Below are 24400 nucleotides of genomic sequence, written 5' to 3' on the forward strand. Positions count from 1 at the left end.
GGCTTACGTAAGTCGGGACCAACTGTACACTCATAAGCCAAAATATTATGACCACCAACGGCCTCCGTAGCGGAGTGGTCAAGAGCGGGAGTGCAGTAGCACACGCTATTTGAGTAGACTGGGGTTCAACCTCCTGACTGCTGAATACGGTCAATCTGCCAACCCGCACTGGAACAACGTGGCAGATTATGGTCCATTTCACTGAGCATGAATTGTTGAGGAAGCTTCCATCCTGCAGTGGGTTGATAATGGCTGCACTTTTTTTTTACCTAATAGCATGATGGGCTACCTTTTGCTGTGATAACTGCTTGCAACCAGCGATCATAGACTCCACAAGAAAACTAAGATGTCCTCAGATATTCTGGAGAGGCTGGAGAGAAAGATGTTCCAGAGTATCGCAACACAGCTGCAAAAGTGAAAACTTAAAAATATCACAGGCAATGATATTTGAAAGTGCACCACGGACAGATTGCTTCTAGATGCCATTATGCCAGCAAAAATGTCAGATATGTGTAAAAACATACATTAAAAAAACATTGGACAATACTGAAATCACAGTACAATTAGGAATGATATTGATACAGTACAAAGGGTACTAGGAAAGTTTTGCAATACAGCTTTGTTTATTCAATTTTTTCAAAGTAATTTCCTCTACATTCAATACACCTCTCCATCCTCCGAAACCAATCTTTAAACCAGTTCTGCCAAGTTTCACTAGGGAGTAAAGCACACTCGTTGTCCCAAGCCCGTCCTCATCACTGGAAAACCGCCTCCCTTTTAGCTTCATTTTCACATGCGGGAACAGTGCAAAGTCGCAGGGAGCAAGGTCTGGACTGTAGGGAGGGTGCTTGAGAAGTTCCAGTCCTGTCACGGTCAAATATTCGGTGCAGGCTTTGGCGCGGTGAGCTGGAGCATAATCGTGATGGAGTTACCAAGTGTCCATTCTTGACTTTGGCCGCAGGTTCTTCATAGATCCAATGACTTTAGGCAGGCATTGTTCAGTATACCACTTAGCTGTGACTGTCTTCTGCGTGTCCAAAACGACACATTCCACAATTCCACTCGATTTGAAAAATACAGCTATCATTTTCTTCTTTACAGATCAGGATTTTCTGACAATTACGGGTGTGTCGTCATCATCAAAGACCCAAACTTTGTTTTGAGCCTTGGTCGGCAGATCGTAATAGTACAGCCAAGTCTTGTCACCTGTCACGATGTTGTTCATATACCGAGATTGTCCCTTATCAAACTTTTTTAACATCTCCCGGCACCAAGTCACACGTCGTGTCATCTGCTCTTCAGTCAGTTGATGCGGCACCCAGAGAGAACAAAGTTTCTTCACGTGCAAATGATATTGCAGAATCGAACGAATTGCTGGTGCATTTAGGCCCAAAGTATCCTCTATCTGTTGGTAGGTCACTCGCCTGTTTTCATCAAGCATTTTCCTCACAGCAGTAACGTTTTCCTCCGTAACTGACGTTCCTGGCCTTCCCGGCCTCTCAGAATCCTCCAGAGTGAAATTTCCCCTTTGGAATTCTCTATACCACCTGAATATCATTGTACGATGTGGACAATCATCATCTAGTACAAGAGTCATTTCTTCTAAGCACTGGTCTATGGTTAAACCACGCACGAAATTATACCGCAAAACTGTCCTTATCTCATTTCGTGACCACGATGCCATCGCAAGCACTTTATACTCTCACTACTAATGAATAACTGAGCCCATCGACTTGGCGCGGCGGCTACTATGCACGTATGAACATGTCTCAACATGCAGCTTGTTGTTGTTGTTGTTGTTATTTGGTTTTTAGGAACATTAGCAACTAAGGCCATATTGCTCCGGGATATGCGGTGGTCATTCCTTGACCTTTCCGCATACTCCGTATTTGGTGGTGACGGGCTCGAACCCCGGTCTAATCAAGAAGCATGCGCTACGCACTGCTGCTCCTTCCCACCTGGCTGCGGAGGCGCCTCAACATGCAGCAACAAGCAGCTTCCTGTGATTCATTGTTGCGTCATATTGCAAAACTTTCCTAGTACCCTTTGTACAATTACTTTATGGTAATGTATAAATCCACCTTTACATCTGTATTTTCAATTGCCCAAGTAGCATTTAAAAGGAACAAGCAAACTGTTTTATTCAAATTAGAAGAGAGGGACATGAACAGACTTACCACACAACTGATTCCTGTGTGGTAGGCGACTCTCTTCAACCAGTGAAATACCTTGCTTACTGGAGGCTTGAAGTGCTGATACCCATATTTAGTCTCCAGAGTAAACCTACTCATCTCTTCCATCATGCATTTTGATTAATGTTTTTTTAGGTTATGTTAGGCATCATGGCGAGATCCATTCTTTGTTATATTTCAAGACTACAGTTCGATGTTGTTGTTATTTGGTTTTTAGGAGCATTAGCAACTAAGGCCATACTGCTCCAGGGATATGCGGTGGTCATTCCCTGACCGTTCTGCATCCTCCGTATTTGGTAGTCACGGGATCGAACCCCAGTCTAATCAAGAAGCGTGTGCTACACACTGCTGCTCCTGCCCACCTGGCTATGGAGGCGCCACACTACAGTTCTATAATGCCATTCACAGGTTGGCCACTAAACAGTCCACCAGACCGAACCTACTGGTAACTCTCTAGAAAGCACTTGGATCAGCTAGTGTATAATCTTGCTGCCTCTACTTTGCCAGAAAATGACAGGAAGGAGTATGAGTGGAGTGTATGCAGGAAACATTGTCAAGACCATGTTATGTCAAGGAGCTGGGTATATTCTTGCTGTGTGTACCACATTCAAAAATTTCATTACTTCATACGATATATTCTCCGCAGATTTTCTTAATACTGAATACATCACAAATAGTCAAACCAATAGAAAAAACTTATCAAAAAGATCTAAACCTCCCAAACACTTCCTTGTTCATTTCACAACTATACACAGTCTCAGTTCCAATCTCAACGGTGTCAATTTCCACATACAGACTGAAAAGCCCCACTTACTTTTTCTGAGAGATTCCCAATTCAGTGGCATCAACTACTACTCATCCCAGCTGTCCTAATTATACATTATGATTCCTTTCACTTCAAAGATGGTACTTATTATTTTTATTATTGCTCATATTATGTCTCCCTGATTGGGGGTTCCAGCTCATGACAGGTATTGCTACCAAGTACACAGGGTGGTTATTATGTCTGGTGTTACTGTTGGTCAAGGAACTCGCTGACTATCCTACAGGAGTTCAGGATTGCGACTTTTTGGAATTCCTTGTAGGTGTTCACTGGGAGACCTATTGCTGCTAGGTTGTTATGTAAGGCCTTTGGCACCATACCTGTGGTTGACAGGATGAGTGGGATGGTCATAACTTGTTGCATATGACACATCTCTTTGATCTCCTGTCTCAGGTTTGTGTACTTCCTGATTTTTTTACCCATGGGTTTTCTGGACATTGCCAGTGTTGGGCACTGCTATGTCAATCAGATAAGTAGCTTTTTCCCTTCTTGTCTACAAGAGTTATGTGCGGTCTGTTGTGCAGGATTGTCTTATCTGTTATTATGGCATGGTTCCAGTACAGCTTGTGGGTTGGGGTCTCTAGTACTGCCTGGGGTTCGTACTTGTAGTACGGTAAACGTTCTTTGATCAACTGATATTTCCTTGCTAGCTTCTGATGTATTATCCAGGCCACCTGGTCGTGTCTATGAGTGTACTCAGACTGAGTACACTCATAGACACGACCTTGCACCCTGCGGTGATGTGTTGAATCATTTGAGGCCAGGTGGTATTGTCAACACGTGTCATCGGACACTCCAGGCTCCTTGGTGATGTATTTTATATAGTTTCTGGTGTTGTTTATCTGGTCTTGAATGGCAAGCATGAATCCTTCAGTCTCGGGGAAGAGCGTCCCACTCATGAGCCATACATTGGAAGCAATTTTATCTATGTGGTCTTGATGGAGATCATTGTAATTTATTATGCACCCCTAAGTAATTTATTTTATTTTGAGGCACCCCTACTCAATTTTCTGCCTATTAGATCTGATTCTCTCTCTGTATATATCCGTGTATATATATATATATATATATATATATATATATATACACAGGGTGATTCACTACCAGTGCGACAAACTTGCAGGAGGTGTAGGAGGCACAAAGACGAATCGGAATCACATAGCATTGCAGGGTCCGAAATGCCTTTGTAATGCAGTAGAAGGCGTTGAACGGAAGGTCGCGTGAACAGCAATCCCGCTGGAAGTCAGCATTTGCGAACTGGTTCCCAAAGCAGTAGGATGGATGAGTATTCAAACATTGAACTGGCCGACATGCACCTCGCATATGGAGCTGCGGACTGTAACGGGCACGCTGCTCTGCGCTTGTACCAGGAACGTTTCCAGCACAGGTGTGCTCCTCATCATACGATTTTCGCACATGTGCACAGAAGGTTACGTGAGACTGGTTGTTTCACGAGAGGTACCATGAATCGAGAGCGAACGACGAGAACGCCAGACAATGAGGAGAATGTCCTACGTTTTGCAGAAGGCAATCCGAGTACGAGTACTCGAGCGATACGATTGGGTATTTCCCAATCCACTGTATGGAAGATACTGTCAACAAACCAAATGACTTCGTACCATCTGCAACGCGTCCAATCATTGGACGCCTGCAAATTATCCACTCTGGAGGACTTTTGCTACTTGGTTTCTTAAACAGAGTGCGGCAGACAGCACATTTGCTGCATCCATATTGTTCATGAATGAGGCAAGTTTCACAAGAGAGGGAACCTTCAATCAACATAATGCCCATTTGTGGGCTTTGGAGACCCCCATGGTACGCGAACACGTGCAACTGAACACCGTTTCTCTGTCAATGTTTGGGCCAGCATTGTTGGAGACCACCTCATTGGACCGTACCTTCTGCCCCCTTGTCTGGACGGTAGGGCATACTTGATCTTTCTACAGCAAGTCCTGCCCGAACTTATTGAAAAGCACATGTTCCTCTGTCGTTGCGCCACTCATTGGACGGCATTGGATATGTCGTGGTGGTCCGGTTCATTGGCCTGCTAGATCGCCGGATCTATCATGCCTGGACTTCTTCTGCTGGGGTCAAATGAAGACATTGGTGTACGAGACCCCCGTTTATTCAGTTGAAGACCTCGTCGCTCGAATCTCTGTAGCTGCCGGGGAGATTCGAGACATGCCAGGAATCTTCCAGAACGTTAGGGATTCCATGCGGCGGAGCTGTGAAGTCTATGTGACTGCTTCTGGTCGAACTTTTGAACGCCTTCTGTAGCATGGCTTTTTGCCAATGTAAAACTTGTCATTAAAGTGATTTCTGTTACACTAACGAGTTGCTGTTTCTGTTCTTTTTCTTTGCTTCTTTGTTCACGCGACCTCCAGCATGACGAAGGCATTTCAGACCCTGCAATGCTATGTGATTCCGATTCATCTTTGTGCCCCCTACACCTCCTGCAAGTTTGTCGCACTGGTAGTGAATCACCCTGTGTGTGTGTGTATATATATATATATATATAATATTAAAAAATATATATGTTATATGATATTTATTACAATAATATAATTATAAAAATTACATTTCACAATACAAATTATATATATGCAGTATATAATTTTATTCTTTATATAGAGGTACTAAGTAAACATCAATTTATCACCACAAAATTAAAAAGTAATGCAGTTCTCCACAAAAGTAAAAAGTAAAGTAGTTCCTGCCCATCTTTCTAGCTTTGTTTGTGCCTCCTGGTTGAAAGGGGTCCTTGCTTAGGTTGAGTGGGGTATACCGCTTGTCTATCTTCCTTATGGCCTGGTGGAGCACTGCTGTGTTTCCAGAAGTAATCCTTCAGATTAGCATTCACTGTTTCCTGCTGCTCGATGAGGTCTATCAAGGCCCCTTCTTCCTTCTTGTGCTGTAACTGCTGAGCCTGCATCATCCCCAAGTATTTGTAGGCCTCTCCCTCTGCCATGGCTTTGATCTCTTTACCAATCTGCATCTGGTAGTTTCTGTTGACTAATTTTCCCTGGTGCAATCCGTGGGACTTGCATTTGTCTAAACCAAATTTCATCCTAATATCACTGCTGAATTCTTCGGTGATCCAGAGTAGTTGCTGGAGTTGCTGCTCGATTCCCGCATAGAGATTGATGTCATCCATGTACATCAGGTGGGTAAGAGCATACAGGTTCTTCCTTCCTTCTTTGGGGTTATATCCGTACTAACTTGCTGCTGTTAAGCGCTAGACAGAACCACAGTGGACTCAGGGCATCTCCCTAAAAGATTCTTCTCCTGATGGGGATTGGCTTGATTGTAATATTCTCAACCTTAATGGGGGTACTCCATTTCGCCATCATTTCTCCTAGGAATTTTGTCACTATCGGATTGACATTGTAGATGTTCAGCGCCTCTACTAGCCAGCTATGAGGCACGGAGTCGAATGCTTTGTGGTAATCAATGTAGGCTGTGTACATGTTGTGGTGCTTCTTGTAGGCTTTCTCTATAACCGCGGCATCTATGGTTAATTTCTCCTTGTGTCCTTTGCTCAGCCACTTACATCCTTTCTGCTGTTTGCCCATTATGTCCTGGCTCTCCAAGTGGTGTGATATCTTCATGGTTATGCAGCTGGTCAGGATCACGTACATTGTTGTGAGGCAGGTAATTGAACTGTATTTCACCGGGTTTTTTGTATCTTCGTCTTTAGGCTTCACATATGTGATTCCTTGAGTGAGACACTTCGGGATTGTCTCTGGGTGCCTTATCATTTGGGTGAACTGCTCTGCCAGGTGCTTGTGTGTGCAAGTGAGCTTCTTATACCAGTAGTTGTGGACGTTATCTATTGCTGCAGTTTGCCAGTTGTGAGAGTTCTTGATTGTCTGTTTTACTTCTTCTTCCCGAATCTTCCACTCTCTCATTCTTGTACATCCTTGGTTTTCTTACGTTCTGGTTCTATCCAGGAGGCTTGGTTGTTAAGTCTTACTTCCCTGCTCCATACGTTGCCCCAGAACTCCTCAATCATCTTCTGCTCGGGTGGTCCGTTCCCTTCTTTCCCCGTCTTCTCCGAGGCTCCTGTAGAAGCCTCTTTGGTACTAATTGAAGATTCGGTTTTGTTTGTTTTCCTCTGGGAGCTCTCTTTGTATTGGCGTAGAATCTTGCTGAGTGCAAGGAGGTTCTGCTTCAGTATGTCCAAGTACTCTCCTATTCGCATCTCATGTTTGCTGTGGATGCTGTCTTTCTTGTTTGATGCTCTTCACTTACTATTATTATTAGCTACGTAGTGCAAAGGAAGCCAGAGGCTTAGTCTGAACCAGCCAAAAAAAAAAAAAATTCCCCAAGTTAAGAGAGAGAGAGAATCAAAAGTAAAGGGGAATCACCAAGAAAGAGAAGAATGATGATATCCAGCTCAGGACCCTGGGTGTGGCAAGCCCATACTTGCCAGATGTGAGCCCCTGGGGTTATGCTTATGTCCACTCTGATATTCGAATCTACTCTTTTCCATTTTCTCTGGCTGAAAATCTCTCTACCCCATTCTGTCAAATTCACCTGCTGCCTCTATTGTTCTCCCAACTCCAGTAATCACTAGGACAACTTTGACTTCCTTTCTCTAAAACTCTACTTTCTCCAGTCCAACTTTTCTACCAGTAAAGGAATTGTTCTTGGTGATATTATTATTATATGGTTCGACTATTGATGATCCTGCTCAGATAGCAAACAAACTGAATGAGTATTTTGCATCTATATTACCACATTAAGAGTTATTAAGGAAGGAAAATGCCAGAATTTTATCAAATTATAACAGGGTGCTTAATGATTTTGTAATAACTGAGAGCAAAGTGGAGGAGAAATTGTTGACGTTAAGAAAAGCACCTAGGGTGGATGGGATCTATCTAGTTATATTAAAGGATGCAGCAAAGGAAGTAAGCAAACCTTTAGCCATAATTATGAGAGCATCCTTGGACCGAGGGGAAGCCCCCCCCACATACTGGAGATGTGCAAATGTATCCCCAATTCACAAAGGGGGATCGAACGGTGATAGGAGTAATTACAGACCAGTTAGTATAACTTCTGTTCCAGGAAAATATGGAGTCAATGGTTAAAGATGCATTGCAGGATCATCTGTACACGACTGCAGCAATAAAACAGACACAGCATGGGTTTGTTAAGGCAAAGTCTTGTCTGACATATTTCATTGGATACTATGGTGTGGTTACAAAGGAGTGGATGCAAAAAATAATTTTGATATCATATACTTGGATTTCAGGAAAGCTTTTGACCTGTTATGCATGGAAGACTACTGTACAAATTGGAGCAGAATGGTATTAACGGTACGTTTCTACAATGGATAAATGGGTGGTTGAGTGTGAGACAGCAGAGAGTAGTAAGAAATGGACACTGCTCTACGTGGACTAATATTATTAGGGGAATCCCACAGGGTTTGGTGTTGGGCACACTGTTGTTTTTTATATTTATAAATAATATTGATGAAGGTATATATCAGGCTTAGTGTCAAAGTTTGCAGATAATACCAAGGTTGGCAGGGTTGTTAATCATAGTAATGACAGTGTGCTACTGCAAAAGGATCTAGAAAATTTGGGCAGATGGGCTGAGAAGTGGCAACTGAAGTTTAACACTGATAAATGCAAATTACTGCATATGGGTAGAAGTAACCCCAGAGGAATGTACCAACTGTGTGGTACTACACTTAAGAGTGGTAGAAAATGAAAAATAACCGGGGAGTAACTGTGTGGTCAGATATGAAGTTTTCTAAGCAATGCAGACAGGCTGTAAGAGCAGGTCATGGGGTTTTGTCAATGACATACAGCAATTTTACTAGCAGGGAAAAGGAGGTGATTATCCCTTTGCATAAGGCAATGATTAGGCCACACCTTGAGTACTGTATGCAGGTCTGGAGGCATCATTTTAGGAAGGATGTAGAATTGCTTGAGCATGTACAGAGAAAGGCAACAAGATTGGTGAGGGGAATGAAAGGATCCTCTTACCAAGAGAGGCTTAAGTTCTGCAAATTGCAACACCTGGAGAGTATGCACCTGTGAGGTGATTTGATTGAGGCGTATAAGGCCTTGACTGGGTTGAGCACGCTGAATTGTGATGTGTTCAGATTACGAACGTAAGGGGGCATAAATCCAAATTGAGGAAAGACAGTTACAGAACAGATGTGCGGAAAATTGCCTTTAGCCAGTGGGTGGTTAACTGGTGGAAAAAACTTCCATCTGTCGTTGTGGAAGTTGGTAGCTTAATTAAATTCAAGGAGGAACTGGACAAACTTTTAGAGGGAATGGTTGTGTGAATTTTTTTTTTTTTTTTGTTATTATTATTTTTGGCTGATGCTACATAAGTTCACACGCTTGCTTTCTTGCATCACATGCCACCATTACTATTACTATTTTAACATTCTGAATTCCAACTGGCTTCAGTTTTCTAGTCTCACAGATCCAGCTTGATGTAAAACTTCACGAGTGAGGTCATTGATTAACCCTTCATTATTCCAGCAGGATGCTGAATTTTTGCAATTACTAAGGAACTCATACATTTCTTTTTCACCTACCAGAATAGGAGGCAATTCTAATCACACAACCATGGCTCTTGAACTTTTTCCCATGAAGAGTTAAGGTGAGTGTTCTTCTAGGCCAGTGGTTCCCAACTGGCGGTTTGCAAACCCCTGGGGGTTCATAAAAGTGTTCCAGGGGGTTCGCACTAAAAATTCTGTAATGGTGTCTGCTTAGATTTACATGGTATATTATTGTTTGTAAACTACAAAATATAACTAATAATAAACAATAAACTAAAATAAAATTAAACGAAAAGTAAAAAACTGCCAAAGAAAGAAATCAAATCTCCCACAATTCCTTATAATTACTTTACTATCTTACAGTATTATCATGTTAAATAAATATGTTTCCATACTAAATTTTTTTTCATTCTCAAGGATCATTGTTATGTATAGGTTAGGTACTTTTTTTTTTTTCTTTTTTTTTTAAGAATCTATAGTACTTAGTACTGTGCATGGGTTGCAGGTAGAAAAAATAAAAGAAGATACTTATTGACATTAGATGAACTTCTGCACATTGTAATTTTCAGAAAATACTATGAAGGAAGGTTATTCCAGAAAACAGAAGTTGAATTAATAAACGAGAAAGAAGAAAAGTTGGCTCTGTGGGATTGAACTTGGACAGTAAAAGGATGTTGATTGGTTGAGGCATGTGTTCGGACTGCTTTGAAAAAGAGAGTGGGAATTATGGAAACCAATTCAGAAGAACGGTGCCCATACAAGTGTCTATAGAAAAGACATGCAACAGAAAGTCTATGAGACAGAAAGCATAGAGACTCTGTTAAAGATGAGACATTAATTAACCTAGCTGTCCTCTTTCAAATGGAATCTAGAAGTCTGAGAGAGGTTTTGGGGGCACCGCCCCAGATGTTGGAACAATATTCCATGGTAGGTCGGATTCGCGATTTCTACAGAGTCAACAACTGTTTAGAAGAAAAGTAACGCCGAGAGCAAAAGAGAAAACCCAGTTTTTTAGATGCGGAGGAAGCAATATTTATAATGTGCTTTATGCCAAGAGAGATTAGAAGTCGGGGTAATCCCCAAGATCTTGCCTAGAAATCAGAGTGCCACCAAAGGTAAGCACAGGAGCAGAAGAATCCATTTTACGAGATATAAGACAGAACTCTGTTTTAGAAGGATTGAAATTAAATTATCTTTGACCCACTGGAGAATTACTTGGAAATCAGCATTTAAGTATTTGGCAGTGGATACTCAACAAGTTCAAGCTGTTTGAGCAGGGCAAGTTTTCTCGAACTGGAAGGTAGAATGCATTATGCTATCATCAGCAAAACTATGGATAGGATTTCCAGTCAATGGAAGAAAATCATTAATATACAACAGGAAAAGTTGGAGAAAGAACTGAACCTTGGGGAACACCAGCATTAGTGGAGAAGTTAGAAGACAGAGATTGTCTACCATCACCCACAGTGAGCAGTCAGAGAGAAAACTGGATACCCAATTAAAAAGAACAGCTGGAAAACCATAGGACAGAAACTTGTTTAGAAGACCTTTATGCCAAACATGATCAGAAGCCTCTGAAATGTCAAGAGCAATGGCTTGAGTTTCACCAAACTTTTCCACTGAATTTATCCATATATGGGTAACATAAGCCAGATATTCCCAGTGGAACAACACTGATGGAATTCAAACTGGCGATCGCTGATCAGATTAAAGATTTCCAGATAGTTTAAGAGTTAGCAGTTAATTGATTTCTCCATTACTTTGGAAAGAATAGAAGTAATTGCAATGAGATGATAATTGGATGGAAGGAATGTCACTCTTTTTAGGAACTGGCTGGATATGAGCAAATTTCCAAACAGAAGGAAAAACACCTTTGGAATAAGAAAGCAAAAAAAGGCGGCAAAGAACAGGTGTAAGTTCAGGGGCACAGGTTTTGAGAGCAAGTGGAGAAATACCATAAGGACCTCGATCTTTCTTGACATCAGATTCAATTCCTTCTGACATTATTTTGATGGAAGACCATAGGAGGAATTGAATGGAGTGTACTGGGAACGATTTGAGGTGATTTTCCAAGATCATCAATACATGAGTTGGAAGAAAAATAGGATGCTAGTATGTCAGCTTTATCTTTTGGTGATGTGACAACATAACAAATCTGGTTTTGAGAGAGGAGGGAAAGCTATTGCGGCCAATAGCTTTGGCAAGAGACCAGAATGTTCGTCTACCATTTGGACATGAAGAAAATTTTCTACTCTTAGCCTGTTCAAAATCTAGTTTGAACTGATTAATAACTGCTTTACAAAGTATAAATAATATATTTTAATTTAATTTAATTAAATTAAAATATATATGAAAGGGGTTCGCGATAAAAAACATAACGTTGAAAGGAGTTCAAGAGTCAAAAAGGTTGGGAACTGCTGCTCTAGACACTCCAGATCACTCTTTGTGATCGTCTCTTCTCCAATAGAGCCTTCCCTATTAGCCTTGTGTTGTTTGGCATTACAAAATAACAAGCTTACATCTTATAAAATGTTGACTGTCTTCTGCAAGTGGGTATCCGGTTTTCTCTCTGAAAGCTTGCTGCTGTGGGTGATGGTAGATGCTCGCTGTTTTCTAACTTTTTCACTAATGCCTCTAGATCTAAAAACTGGGTTTTATCTCTCACTCTCAGCATTACTTTTCTTCTAAACAACTTCTCACTCTGTACAAACCTCAAATCTGTTCTACCATGGAATATTGTTTCTGCATGGAATATTGTTTCTGGCTGATGCACCCAAAATGTCTTTCAGGCTTCTAGACTCATTCAAAAGATGGCAGTCAGGTTAATAAAAAAACCAATCTTTTGCAAAGTTTCTCCATTCTCTCTCTCTGTCTCATAGACATTCTCTCTGTTTCCTGAATGTCTTTTCTATAGATCCTTTCACGGGCACTGTTATTCAGAATTGGCATCTATAATTTCTTCTCTCGCTTACAAACCTATCCAAACATGTGCTACAACCAATCAGAATCCATTTATTGTCTAACTTCAAACTCACAAAACCTGTGTTTCTTCTTCCTCATTTATCCCTTCAACTTCCGTATTCTAGAACAATCTTCCTCACATGTATTTCCTGAAAATTACTCTGTACCAAAATTCAATTTCATGTTAACAAGTAGTTTCTGTCTTCTCAACCTTCAACCCATGCACATACTGAATCTCTAAATATTTAATGAAGTTTGGTTCCAACAGGATGGAGTACAATTTCACTATAGAAAATTGACTGGATTGATCTCAGGAAGTTTACATTTAGTTTTTGTGTTTCAAACCACCTGAATAACCCATCTTCATGAATGGTTGCAGTTGACAGTCTGGCTGAATCTAATCAGCAACTGGATTGTTACCACTACCTTGTCAGACAAATAACCAAATAGTGCTCTCCTATGATTTGCCCTTTTCAGTTCCAATGTACAGACACACTTATAATGGATGATGCCCATTAAAATCACCCAATAAAACAGAAAGGAGCAAGTATTTGTGCTACAAGTTTTTCTAGGTTTGGTAGTGCATGGATGATTTGGTGAGAGGTATACAGAAACAAGTGTTTCTTTATACCTCTCACCAAAAGAAAATTTGAATGTAATATGGATAGCAACTGCTCCAATTAAGGTGTGAACAGAAATATGTCTGAATGGTATTCTCGAGTCAATTATAACTGCATATCGGCTGAGCACAGGAAGTTAAATTTCTTTCTTTTCAATACAATATATAATTTTAATCTTTGGAGTAACCTGTAGGGTCAAATTAGTCTCTTGCAAGCACATGGGTCATATCAGGAAATTAAATCACAGAGCTCATTGATATTTCTGTATAAACCTCTGCAGTTCCACTGAACGATGTGGTGCATTATCTGTTTTTGCTAAAGGAAGATGAATCTGTCCGATTTTTACATGCTGTTTGCTTATGCCAATCATTTTTACCCTTTTCTTTTTTTGGAAGAAAAGTAAGTCCAGAATCCTGACCTTTTCCTTCTATGTTTTAAGAAAATCGTCTTCTATATGGAGATCAAATACTGTTTCACCTTGGTCAATCGTATCATTGTATTCAATCTTGTAGTAGTATCCATACTGTTCTGATTTGCTTGCACTGACTGTTCAGCATCGAGCCTTTGTTGTTTCTTTGCCATTTGATTATATGAGGAGTGATTTTTGGTGGAACTGTGATCAGCTGTTGCATTTTCTTGGTCTGTTAAGGTTATAACTTGAAGGTGAAGGATGGTTTGAAAGCACAGATCTTGCCCATTCTGCAACTGATGTATCAGGTAAAACTGACACTTCTGTTTGTGTTGCTACTGTCTGGTAATTCCAAGTGGTGATTGCATATGTATGCCCAGGCATAATTAATTTTACTTGTTTTCTCTCCTCTTGGTATGTTACTTTATTCTCAGTCTTATAATTTTGAATTTTTTCCCTAGTTTCCAAAGATAACATACTTTTGAGAAAGTAGAGCACTCATCCTTGCAATTAAAACATTGTGGAGATTGGCAGTATATTCATTTTGTGAGTGATTTTTATATCTGCAATTTGCATGAGTAGTTTCATCACAGCAAACTGTCTGGGAGTGTCCAAACTTTTGATAATCCTAACTGATTACGGATAACACCGTAATCAGTTAGGAATGTATGGTTGAATACAGCAATTTAAGTATTTGAGGTCAGCAAATTCGGTGAATTAAAGGTGAAAAAGATGTGGTGTTGGAATTACATTATATGTCAATTTCTAAATCTTGCAACTCTTCCAACTATTTCCCCTTCTGAACAGTTTAACAGGGTTCATTCACTTATAACTCCCTTGGAGGAGTTTAGCTTTGCATATAGAGAAATGTTTCTGGCAACTGATAAAACGTTTGGTAGGATGCTGCAGGATTTCACTGTGCAAACCTGGCTTCAATGAAAATGCAAATAAGTCATCAGCAGAATTAAAAACCAGTTTGTTCAGGTGGTTAAAAAATTTGTTGTGCAGTATGAAAATGAAACATGTTACACAAACTTGGCAATTAAATTCAGTTGGGTTTAATAATTGAAATGACAAAATTTTGTGTCACAATATTTGGCAAGCCCACATTCACATAAATTAGTTGTCAAAAATGGTAAAATTTTATGAACTGCTTTGTCTGCTATATCAGAGGAAGAGTCCAACAAACTAGCCCAGAAGAAAAATAGTGGAACACTAAAAAATTTTCTTGGAGTGACAAGAGATATTAATCAGTTCTTCTTTTGTGGATAGGACATGGGAGTTTTGGTTTTTCAAGAAAGGGTTTGCTATCCACCTGTAATTTTTAATCTGTGTTGACAAGAAAACAGCTGTGTGAGGTAGTCTATTATTGCTTTCTGTAAGTCTGACTCTGCAGAGATAGTTTTCTCAACAAGACATGTAGTACAAGTATTGAATACATCATATTATCCTGCTTCAGCTCTCTTTCCCAAAGAATAATTTTATCTTTGAATGAAGAGATTTTATCATTAGCCATGAAAAGTGTCGTGTTTTTACCTTGAAGTGATAGATTCGGTGCAGTCAGTTTGTCAAATATATCGAAAAGGTATGCAACCCCTTGTAAATTCATAATCACTAGACAAAGTCGATGAATCTCTGTAGTTTATCTTGAGTTGTTTTTTTTCTGTGGCTTCAGGACTCAGCCAAAATGCTTCAGTGTAAAAAAAAGTAAGCAGCCATAGTCCCTGCCCATTTCATTGCAAATCTGCCAGAAAAGCCTTTTATTTAAGCCACTAGATTTCACATGAATGACAATTTCTATTATTGTCTTAAAAATATTTCAGTTTTGTAAGAATGTTTTTCACAGTTAAATTTTCCCCGTGGAGTACACAGTGACTACTTGAACAGGAAAGGTGTGCTACTGCCTTGATTCTCATAACACCTAAAATGGGACCCTGCATAGCCTTAGCACTGTCAGTACAGACATCAATACATTTCTTCCAGTTGAGTCCATGAGCACAAAAAAAGCTGTCAATTTTTTAAAAAATATCAGCGACTCTTGTAGTGGTTTTGAAATCAGAGATAAGAATATCTTCGCACAGATCACCATTATACAGGTATCAAACAAATACTAACAGCACAGCTAGGCTACTGACATCAGTGCTCTCAATGAGTTGCAAAGTAAAATAAGGCAACAACTTAAGTCCATGAATGAGTTTATTTAAAAGATTGGCTGAGAAAATAAAATTCTTCTTTTTACAGCATCATTAGAGAGCAGCAGGACCTGTTATATTTTTGCTGATTCTTTGCATCAGAATATTGTCTCACACAGGTCATTAGTGCATGACATTATCAAATTTTCACCAAGTGTGGGCCTCTTCATGACAAGCAATGCAATTGCTCACTTTCAGTAAGGCTTCTAATAATTCTTTTTTGACTCACAAATATAGATTACACCAATGAAGTCTTTTTTTTTTTATGTAATACTTCTTTTCTCTTCAAAATAAGCAATGAACTTACTGTTCAACTCTTGATGATTTCTTTCAAAATGTCTCATCAACAGAGAGGGTTTCATACAGTTATTACTGAGTTTCTGTTAACATATTAAACACAGAGGGGGTTTGGTTCTGCTCATTAATGGAATAATGGAAGCCATATTTCAAATATTCATTTTGATAATGTCATTTTTTTTTGTTACTATCTGAAGCTGATTTGCTTGTAGATGGACTTGGTGAATGGTCATGATTACTCACCACTTGATCTGTCATATCGAGATGTTCTCAAGTCATCTCCACATCGTTTCTCAAGATTTTCTGTTCTCTCCGTAGAATCTAACTTTCTATTTGTTCCTCTTCATAAAAATTTATCCATGATTGGATGGTGTGAAATAAAAATACTTACACAAAAAAAAAAACCACCACGTTGCTCCAGCACAAACTCACAAAGCATTTCTGGGCCTTGTATACCTGCTGCATATCCATATTTCTAAGAGGGAAAAATGCTAAAAATTGGCTGTATATTTGCATCGATATATTCAATATTCAACTGCCTAGCAATTTTTGTAAATGACAGGACTCGTCAGTCGATAATTACCGAAAACACCCAATTTCTCCCCTCAGCTGAAAATGCAATAAACAAGTATTTCAGTGGAATACTACTTACAAACAGCTACCTCTGGAGGGGAATTCGGCTACCGTTCATCAAGTGCAATACATTATTTGCAAAGTAAATTTTTGTAAACAGCAGCACATGACATCCTTTCACCAACTAAAAGTTACACTTAGGATAGTAAAAACTGCTAAGGACTAAACTAGACAAAAATATACGTGAAGTAAGAAGTGATTTAAGGAAAACTATATGATGACTTCATTTTGGCACTATGATAGGCAGGGCAGTTTTGTTTTGATTTAGTTTCAAGGCATCGAAAATAAATAAACAGTAAAATCAGAAATATTTCTTAATTAGCTGATAAATATTTTACTAACACTACGCACATTAAAATCTGCCATTTTGGATGCAAAGCCTGAGGTACTCTCCCAAGGCCCTGATTGAGAACCATGGAAGTATTATACGCCTGTTGTTTCCTAATATGGTATAACATACATCACCAGGACAGAAGTGTACAGACATGCTTAAAAGTTCAGAAGACTTCGTCCTCCTTCCTTAGCTAATCAGTTCCCCAGAAATCAACTTGAAAAAACACATATGAAAAAGTATGGATCTTTTACCATTCATAGCAACAGGACATTTACTTCAGCTAGTACTCCTTAAGTCCAAATCACTGCACATCCAGAATGCCATTATGTAGGTATTCATATCGTGCGTGCGTGCGCACGCGCGCGTATGTTTTAACCAATTGTGAGCATTAAGCTACTGCATGAATATAGATTCCAGCCTCCTAAAAAAAACTGAAGAATAAAAAACAAAACTGATTCTAAGTATTCCAAACAGTAATACTTACTGGAGATCTTGAATACATTCTACGAGATGCCTTGGGCGATCCAGAAAGTGAACTTCGGCCACTTGTACAAGGAGACCCTAACAAAATAAATGAATCAGTGCCTCCTACAAATAATAATCACACTAAATCAGTATGAATGCAACACACAATTCACATGCACATGTGAATTGTCTGTGTGCACTCGGAATGCTCAGTTGATAAACAGAACAAAAACATCACAACTTTTTATTTCTATATATCTTTCACAGTGAATTTTCTTCATAAATAAATACTGAGAGCAAAAGGTAGATTAATAAGGCTGACAAACAGGGGTATAGTTTTGTTGCATTTCAATTACTGTACAAATCAAATGATTATTTACAGAGATAAAAAAAATATCTCATATGTTGGATGTGAGAAAAATTTCTAAAATAATTAGAAATAGAGAATAAAAAAAATGCCAGTCAGCAATCACAGAAAAACAAGATATAAATATTTTGATAAAGTGAAAATATAATGTAAAATAAGATAAAATATTTCACAAGTCAATTTTTTTAATGAAGATATAAAAAAGTCAAGGGACAACAATGAAGGCTATGTAAGGGAAATCAAGTGAGAAATGTATTGATTAGTAATTTCCTGCATGGAATTGCACTGACAGAATGCAAAGCAGGTGAAAAAAATATTTTGTCGCCTAATTTACATTCTGACAGTGCATAGAAATTTGAAATGACTGGCCATATCTATGTGGCATCTTTAATCTTGGTACAGTGAATTCTTACTTTACGTGTGTGTAAATTATATGAATTTAAAATAATGCTTGGCAACCATATTTACGGAAAACTCCATGAGAGGGGGGATTACATACCCGAACAGATATTGAACTTCGATGAAACATGTTTATATTGGGAAAAAAAATGCCCGATTGCACTTATATTTCCATTGCTGAAAACACTGTGCCTAGCTTTATGGCAGCAAACGGTCAGCTAACACTTCTGTTTGGTGCTAATATGGAGGATCATAAACTGAAACCTGTGTAATTTACCACTATCAAAACTCTCGTGTGCTTAAAGGGTACAACAGGCCATGTATGCCTGTGTACCAGTTCTCAAACCTAACGGGTCAATGACTGCTGTTATTTTCAGAAGTTATCTTGGATCTCAGTTATGATCAGAAATGGAATTCCGTTCAACATCTTACTTTTTCTTGATAATGCCACAAGCCATCCACCAAGTAATGTGGATGTCTGTTCCAATATCAAAAATTTTTTTTTTCCGGCAAATACAACCTCAATACTCTGGCCTATGGATTAAATCTTTTTAAGCTCAGTATTTAAAGTATGTTCTGGCTGATCTAACACTTCTTTTTAATAAATAGAAAGAATGTAATCTGTGAAGAATCTTCACTCCAGGTAACGCTGGCATCTGTTGTTAGTAGCATTCTAACATCAACAGATGTATCTGAACAAGATTCAGAATCTGCAACACTCAAATAGAATTCTATTTCAGTATCTGATGACATATTATAAAGAGCTGATTCTATGTCATTAGCTTCAACATACTGTCCACCCCTACTCCTCTTCAGTCCTGATGTCTCAGGCTGTGGATCCATTATAATAACCCTTTAGGGAAAAACATTATAGGAAAACACATTTTAGACAAAATTTTATCAGGAGACACATACTAAGGATGTTTTGTTTTTTACCAAGTTAAAGAATTAAAACTCAGCAAGAATAATCTTCAAAAAATTTTATCTTCTTAGTTAAAAAACTAAACTAGATAAAATAGCTTCAAACAAGCAAATAACATAAAAAACTGTGAACCAAGTATATAGTTTTTATAGTACTCTTGGAGATCATGAGAAGGACAAGGGAAATAATGATGAAGAGCCACCAACACCATCCCAAGGTGGTCACAAACTAAAGAATTAAAATTCAGCAAGCATAATAGTCAAAAAATTTTACCCTTTCTTCTTATGGAAAATACTAAAATAGATATAATAACTTCAACATAAGCAAGGAACATAATGAAACCGTGAACCAAGTATATATGCAAAGCCAAGTATAATATGAACAGCAACTGCTCCCAAGGATGTTTGAAAGGGGATATTATTTGCTTGGATGTGATGGGATATATCTGGAAGGGATTCTGGAGTTCACTAAGACTGTCACACCATGTGTGGAGGAGGATGAGTTCCTGTCTTTTATAGCACTCTCTAGACCAGTGTTTCTCAAACTGTGTTCTGCGGAACACTAGGATTCTGTGAGATGTGAACGAGTGTTCTGCAAAAAATTGTAATTAATAATTAAAAAAATAATAATAAATAATAAATAAATTTTGCATATTTGTAGGGTACACCACTTTTGTATCATTATAATATTTAACATAATTTTTTTTTTGGTTAATGTACTGCCACAGATTAATAATAAAATAGACCGCGGAACACTTTATTTTGGCGGGTTTTGCATAGAAAAGTATGCTTGAAAAGAGGAACTTTAAAACGAAAAGCAAAGTACTTCTAGTAGTACAACTGTGGTCGATGAAAACGAACACAATATTGTCACATTTCAAAGTGAGAATGAACAATCACAGCCTTTTGTTCCCCAAAAATCCAAAGTGAAAAAACAGGAACCAACTAATAAAAGACCAAAATGAAAGTATAATGACAGTTATTTGAATTTCTACTTTACATATGTTGGAAATAAAGATGCTCCTGATGCATAGTGCATCAGGAGCATCATTATTTATCCATCATAGGTTATAAAATATTAACAAACAGTTCTTTGGCTCCTGCTAAACTTGTGTTTTGTAAGTGTTCCGTGCAATATGTTGTGAGATGAAAAGTGTTCTGTGACTAAAAAAGTTTGGGAAACACTACCCTAGACAGTGCAATCGATGCTAAGCAAAATCTCATCCATAACGTAAATAGACCATTGCTCAATCAGTGTGTCGATATCAAGCAGTTTTCATTCCACATGCCTTTCCTTTTAGAGTGCTCCTTTACTGATCGCAATTGAATGGACACATAATTGAATTAAGACAATTTTTTTCATTTCATTTTTCAATGTTTGCATTCCAGCAGCAAACATGTTAAGAACACTTGCAATTTTGGATGGACAATTGTGGTATAGTAATATTGGGGTTGCTGCCAGTATCTGATGTGCAATACACTCTGCAGCAGAATCAACAAGTTGGTGCTGATGGCTTTTTCATCAAATTAAGTAATTTTAATTTGCTCCAATCAGCCTTGGAAAATTTCCATTTCATACAATACTCTCCTCATGAAGAACTTGATGTTTGTATCTTGCAGATTATGAGACAATGATCACTATCATGTGGAACATCTGGTACTGGCCACTCAATACTTAGATATAAGTTAGCAGAACAGATGAAAAAAATCGATGGCTGTGGTTAACCCAGTAGGTACACATAAGTGGGGCAGACAGCATTTAGTAGAGTAAGACTGATATCAAGTAATAATTCTATTAATTTTCCTTGTTTATCCATCTAAGAGATTCCTATAATGCAGGCCTGGCCAACCAGATGATTTTTGTACTACTGACAACATCAGTGGGAAATCATTCACAGCTACACTAAGCAAAATAAATAATGTGAATTATAATACTAGACCAGCTGTACTTCCCCGAATCCCCACCACTCATTCCCTTCTTCGAACCGGAAACTCTGCAGATGGAAGTAATTGATTTACAGTGCAATAATGAATTAAAACACGTTCACGCCACGACATCAAAAATCAACTTTAACACATGCATGTGTGACAGCAGAAAAGTATTCCAAATTAAGATTTTTTGCATAAAAAATTGCAAGCACTTTCGGATGCACACACATTTGTGAAACTTTCTTTTCAAAAATGAAATTTATTAAAAGTAAATCTCGAGCTTCAATAACAAATCAATTAAGATGAGCAACTACCAACATTAAAGTAGATTTTTAAAAAATTGAGTGATTGCAAAAAAAAAAGCAAATATCTCATTGTGTAGATATAAAATAATAATGAATGAATAAAATAAATTTTTATGGCATTTGATTTTTTATTTTTAAAAGATTGTTTCATTTTATATGTGGCCCATGGAAAATTTGTAGTTCATCAAAGTGGCCTGTGAAAAATTTGTAGTTCGTCAAAGTGGCACACAAAAAATTTGTAGTTCGCCAAAGTCGTCCACGAAAAATTTGTAGTTCGCCAAAGTGGCCCGTGGAAAATTTGTAGTTCATCAAGGTGGCCGGCAGAACGATTTGGGTTGCTATAATGGATTGTGGCCATTAAAATCGCTGAATAAATAAAGAATTTAGTTTGAATTTGAGCAACAAGTTCTTTAATACACAGGCATGATTTGAAGAAAGGTATATGGAGACCACAATTAGTGCAAAGCAAAGCATGATATGAACAGCAACTGCTTCTAAGAAAGTTTGAAGGGGATATGATTTGTTTGGTTGTGATATATCTGGATGGGATTCTGGAGTTCACTAAGACTGTCACACCTCCATGTGTGGAGGAGGATGGTTTCCTGTCTTTTGTATAAAATATGAAGTTTTTGATATTGGGAGAAACCTGTGGTAAACCATATGCCTATGGGATTATAACGAGAGATAAGCTCACGGAAATCATCAATTTACAATGTAAACCTCTGCAATTTTACTGTGCGATGCTTTCCATTAGTTGGTTTTGTAAGAGGTAGAAGAATCTGCATGCTCTTTATGAGTAGAATATTTATTGCAATCATATTTTAATTTTTATTTACTAGAAAATTAGGGTTTATGAGTCCTTAATATTTTCTGTATTCTTGTACAGAACATTACTTGTTCACTATCTGTTGCAATTACTTGTTAACAGGAGAGTCTGCTTCTACAAGGATGGGATACACTTAAATAGAAAGAGTGCAAGAATATTTGCTGATGCTATCGAGGCAGTGTTAGGTGGGTCGAAAAACTGCTAGTTGGAGGGATACAAGGATTAATAGAATAACTAACAGTAGCCACTGGCAGAGGTGAAAGTGATTCTTGCACTGCTTCTACTGGAATGAGCAACAGGCTGGAAAACAAGGGCAGGGGATTCCAGAGACTGCTGGGAGTCCTTGCAGTACAAGTAAACATATGGGTTGTGTTAGGGTAGCTAAGAATAGGAACAGGTGCATGTATACTTGCGTATACACTAATGCTAGGAGTTTGGTAAATAAATTTGATGAATTTGAGGTATTGCTCAAAACATCAAAGGCAGATATTGTTGGGATATCAGAGACATGGCGTCACACAGAAATAAGGTATGCAGAACTGGAATTTGGGGAGTACAATGTGTACAGGAAGGATAGACAGGATAGGAAGGGAGGAGGGATTATGCTATTAGTTAAGAAACACAAAATCCAAGGAAGTGGAGTCAGTCGACATTGCTGGACAGTGCAGTGTTGAGTCAGTTTGGTGTGACATAAGCATTGGAAGATCAAAATTGAGAGTAGGAGTGTGTTATTGGCCTATTGACTCTGATGAGTATAATAAGAAACTATACAGGGAAATGGATTGGGCCAGTAAATCAGAGAGCCTTATAATGGGGGATTTTAATTTCCCGGATATTGACTGGAACTTGTAGATTGGTCACTCACACAAATTGCATGAATGTTTTCTACATTAGCATGACCAGAAGTAATTAGAGGGAGTAATAATCTTGATCTGATTATCAGTAGTGATTCTTCGTGCATTAAGAATCTGCAGATAAAGAAACCACTAGGTGCCAGTGGTCACAGTGTGCTGAAGAGGGATTTACTCAAAGAGGTAACTACCATCAGGGGTAAAGGGAAGGGTTTTTGCTTTTGTAAAGGCGGCTACGGTGGTCTCAGACAGTATTTAAATTCTATACAGACCAAGAGCAAATTCAAAATGGGAAGCATTCAAAGAATTTAGCTTTGAAGCAACTAGGCTTTACATACAAACTAAGAAATATTGTTCAAGGTTTAGGCCTAAATGGATGTCATATGAACTAATGAGACATGGCACAAAAGAAAAATGCATGGGATACATATAAATTAATGGGTGACATTGAAGGCTATGATAGATATAAGCTGGTCTGTAACCAAGTCAGAAAGGAGATTAGGCAGGTAAAGGCAGATTATGAGAAATCTTTGGCAAAGAGTGCAAAGAAAAACAGCAAAGAGTTCTCTACCTATATAAACTCTAGAAGGAAAGGGATGAATCAGATTGGTCCACTGGATATTGATGGTTCAACTGTTGATGTTCCTTGATCATCAACAGTTGAACCATTGGTCTTAGCCAACAGGTGGCTGACAAACTGGGCGCCTCCATAGCCAGGTGGGCAGGAGCAGCAGGGCGTAGCACATGCTTCTTGATTAGACCAGGTTCGAGCAGGTGCCCACCAAATACGGAGGATGTGGAAAGGTCAGGGAATGACCACCGCATATTCCCTTAGTTGCTAATGCTCATAAAAACCAAATAACATAACATAACATAGGCGCCTCCGTAGCCAGGTGGGAAGGAGCAGCAGTGCGTAGCACACGCTTCTTGATTAGACTGGGGTTCGAGCCCGTCACCAACAAATACGGAGGATGCGGAAAGGTCAGGGAATGACCACCGCATATCCTGGAGCAATATGGCCTTAGTTGCTAATGCTCCTAAAAACCAAATAACAAACAAACATAACATAGATAACAAACTAAATGAGTATTTTGCATCTACATTCACACATGAGGAGTTACTCAGGGAGTGGAATGCCAGAGATGAAGTAAACTCTGGCAGTGAGCTAGATGATTTTGTTGTAACTGAGAGTAAAGTGCAAGAGAAATTGTTGAACATAAACCAAAAAAAGGCACCCAGGGTGGATGGGATCTATCCAGTTATATTAAAGGAGGCAGCAAAGGAAGTAAGCAAACCCTTAGCCATAACTATGAGAGCTTCTTTGGACTCAGGGGAGGAACCCATGGACTGGAG

The 24400-nt window shown here is 38.7% G+C and overlaps 1 protein-coding gene across 1 annotated transcript in view; it reads right to left on the reverse strand.

Moving 5' to 3' along the window:
- Positions 1–24400, reverse strand: part of LOC150090910 (serine/threonine-protein kinase DCLK1-like) — a 482386-nt gene that overhangs the window by 342117 nt on the left and 115869 nt on the right. The window contains exon 8 of the mRNA XM_090377039.1: positions 17469–17545. Coding sequence (XP_090233165.1) covers positions 17469–17545 — 77 coding nt within the window. The remainder of the gene's footprint in view (positions 1–17468; positions 17546–24400) is intronic.

The sequence above is a fragment of the Mastigoproctus giganteus genome, chromosome 1, assembly GCF_048544385.1.
Source record: "Mastigoproctus giganteus isolate SK-2022 chromosome 1, ASM4854438v1, whole genome shotgun sequence".
NCBI classification, from domain to species: Eukaryota; Metazoa; Arthropoda; class Arachnida; order Uropygi; family Thelyphonidae; genus Mastigoproctus; species Mastigoproctus giganteus.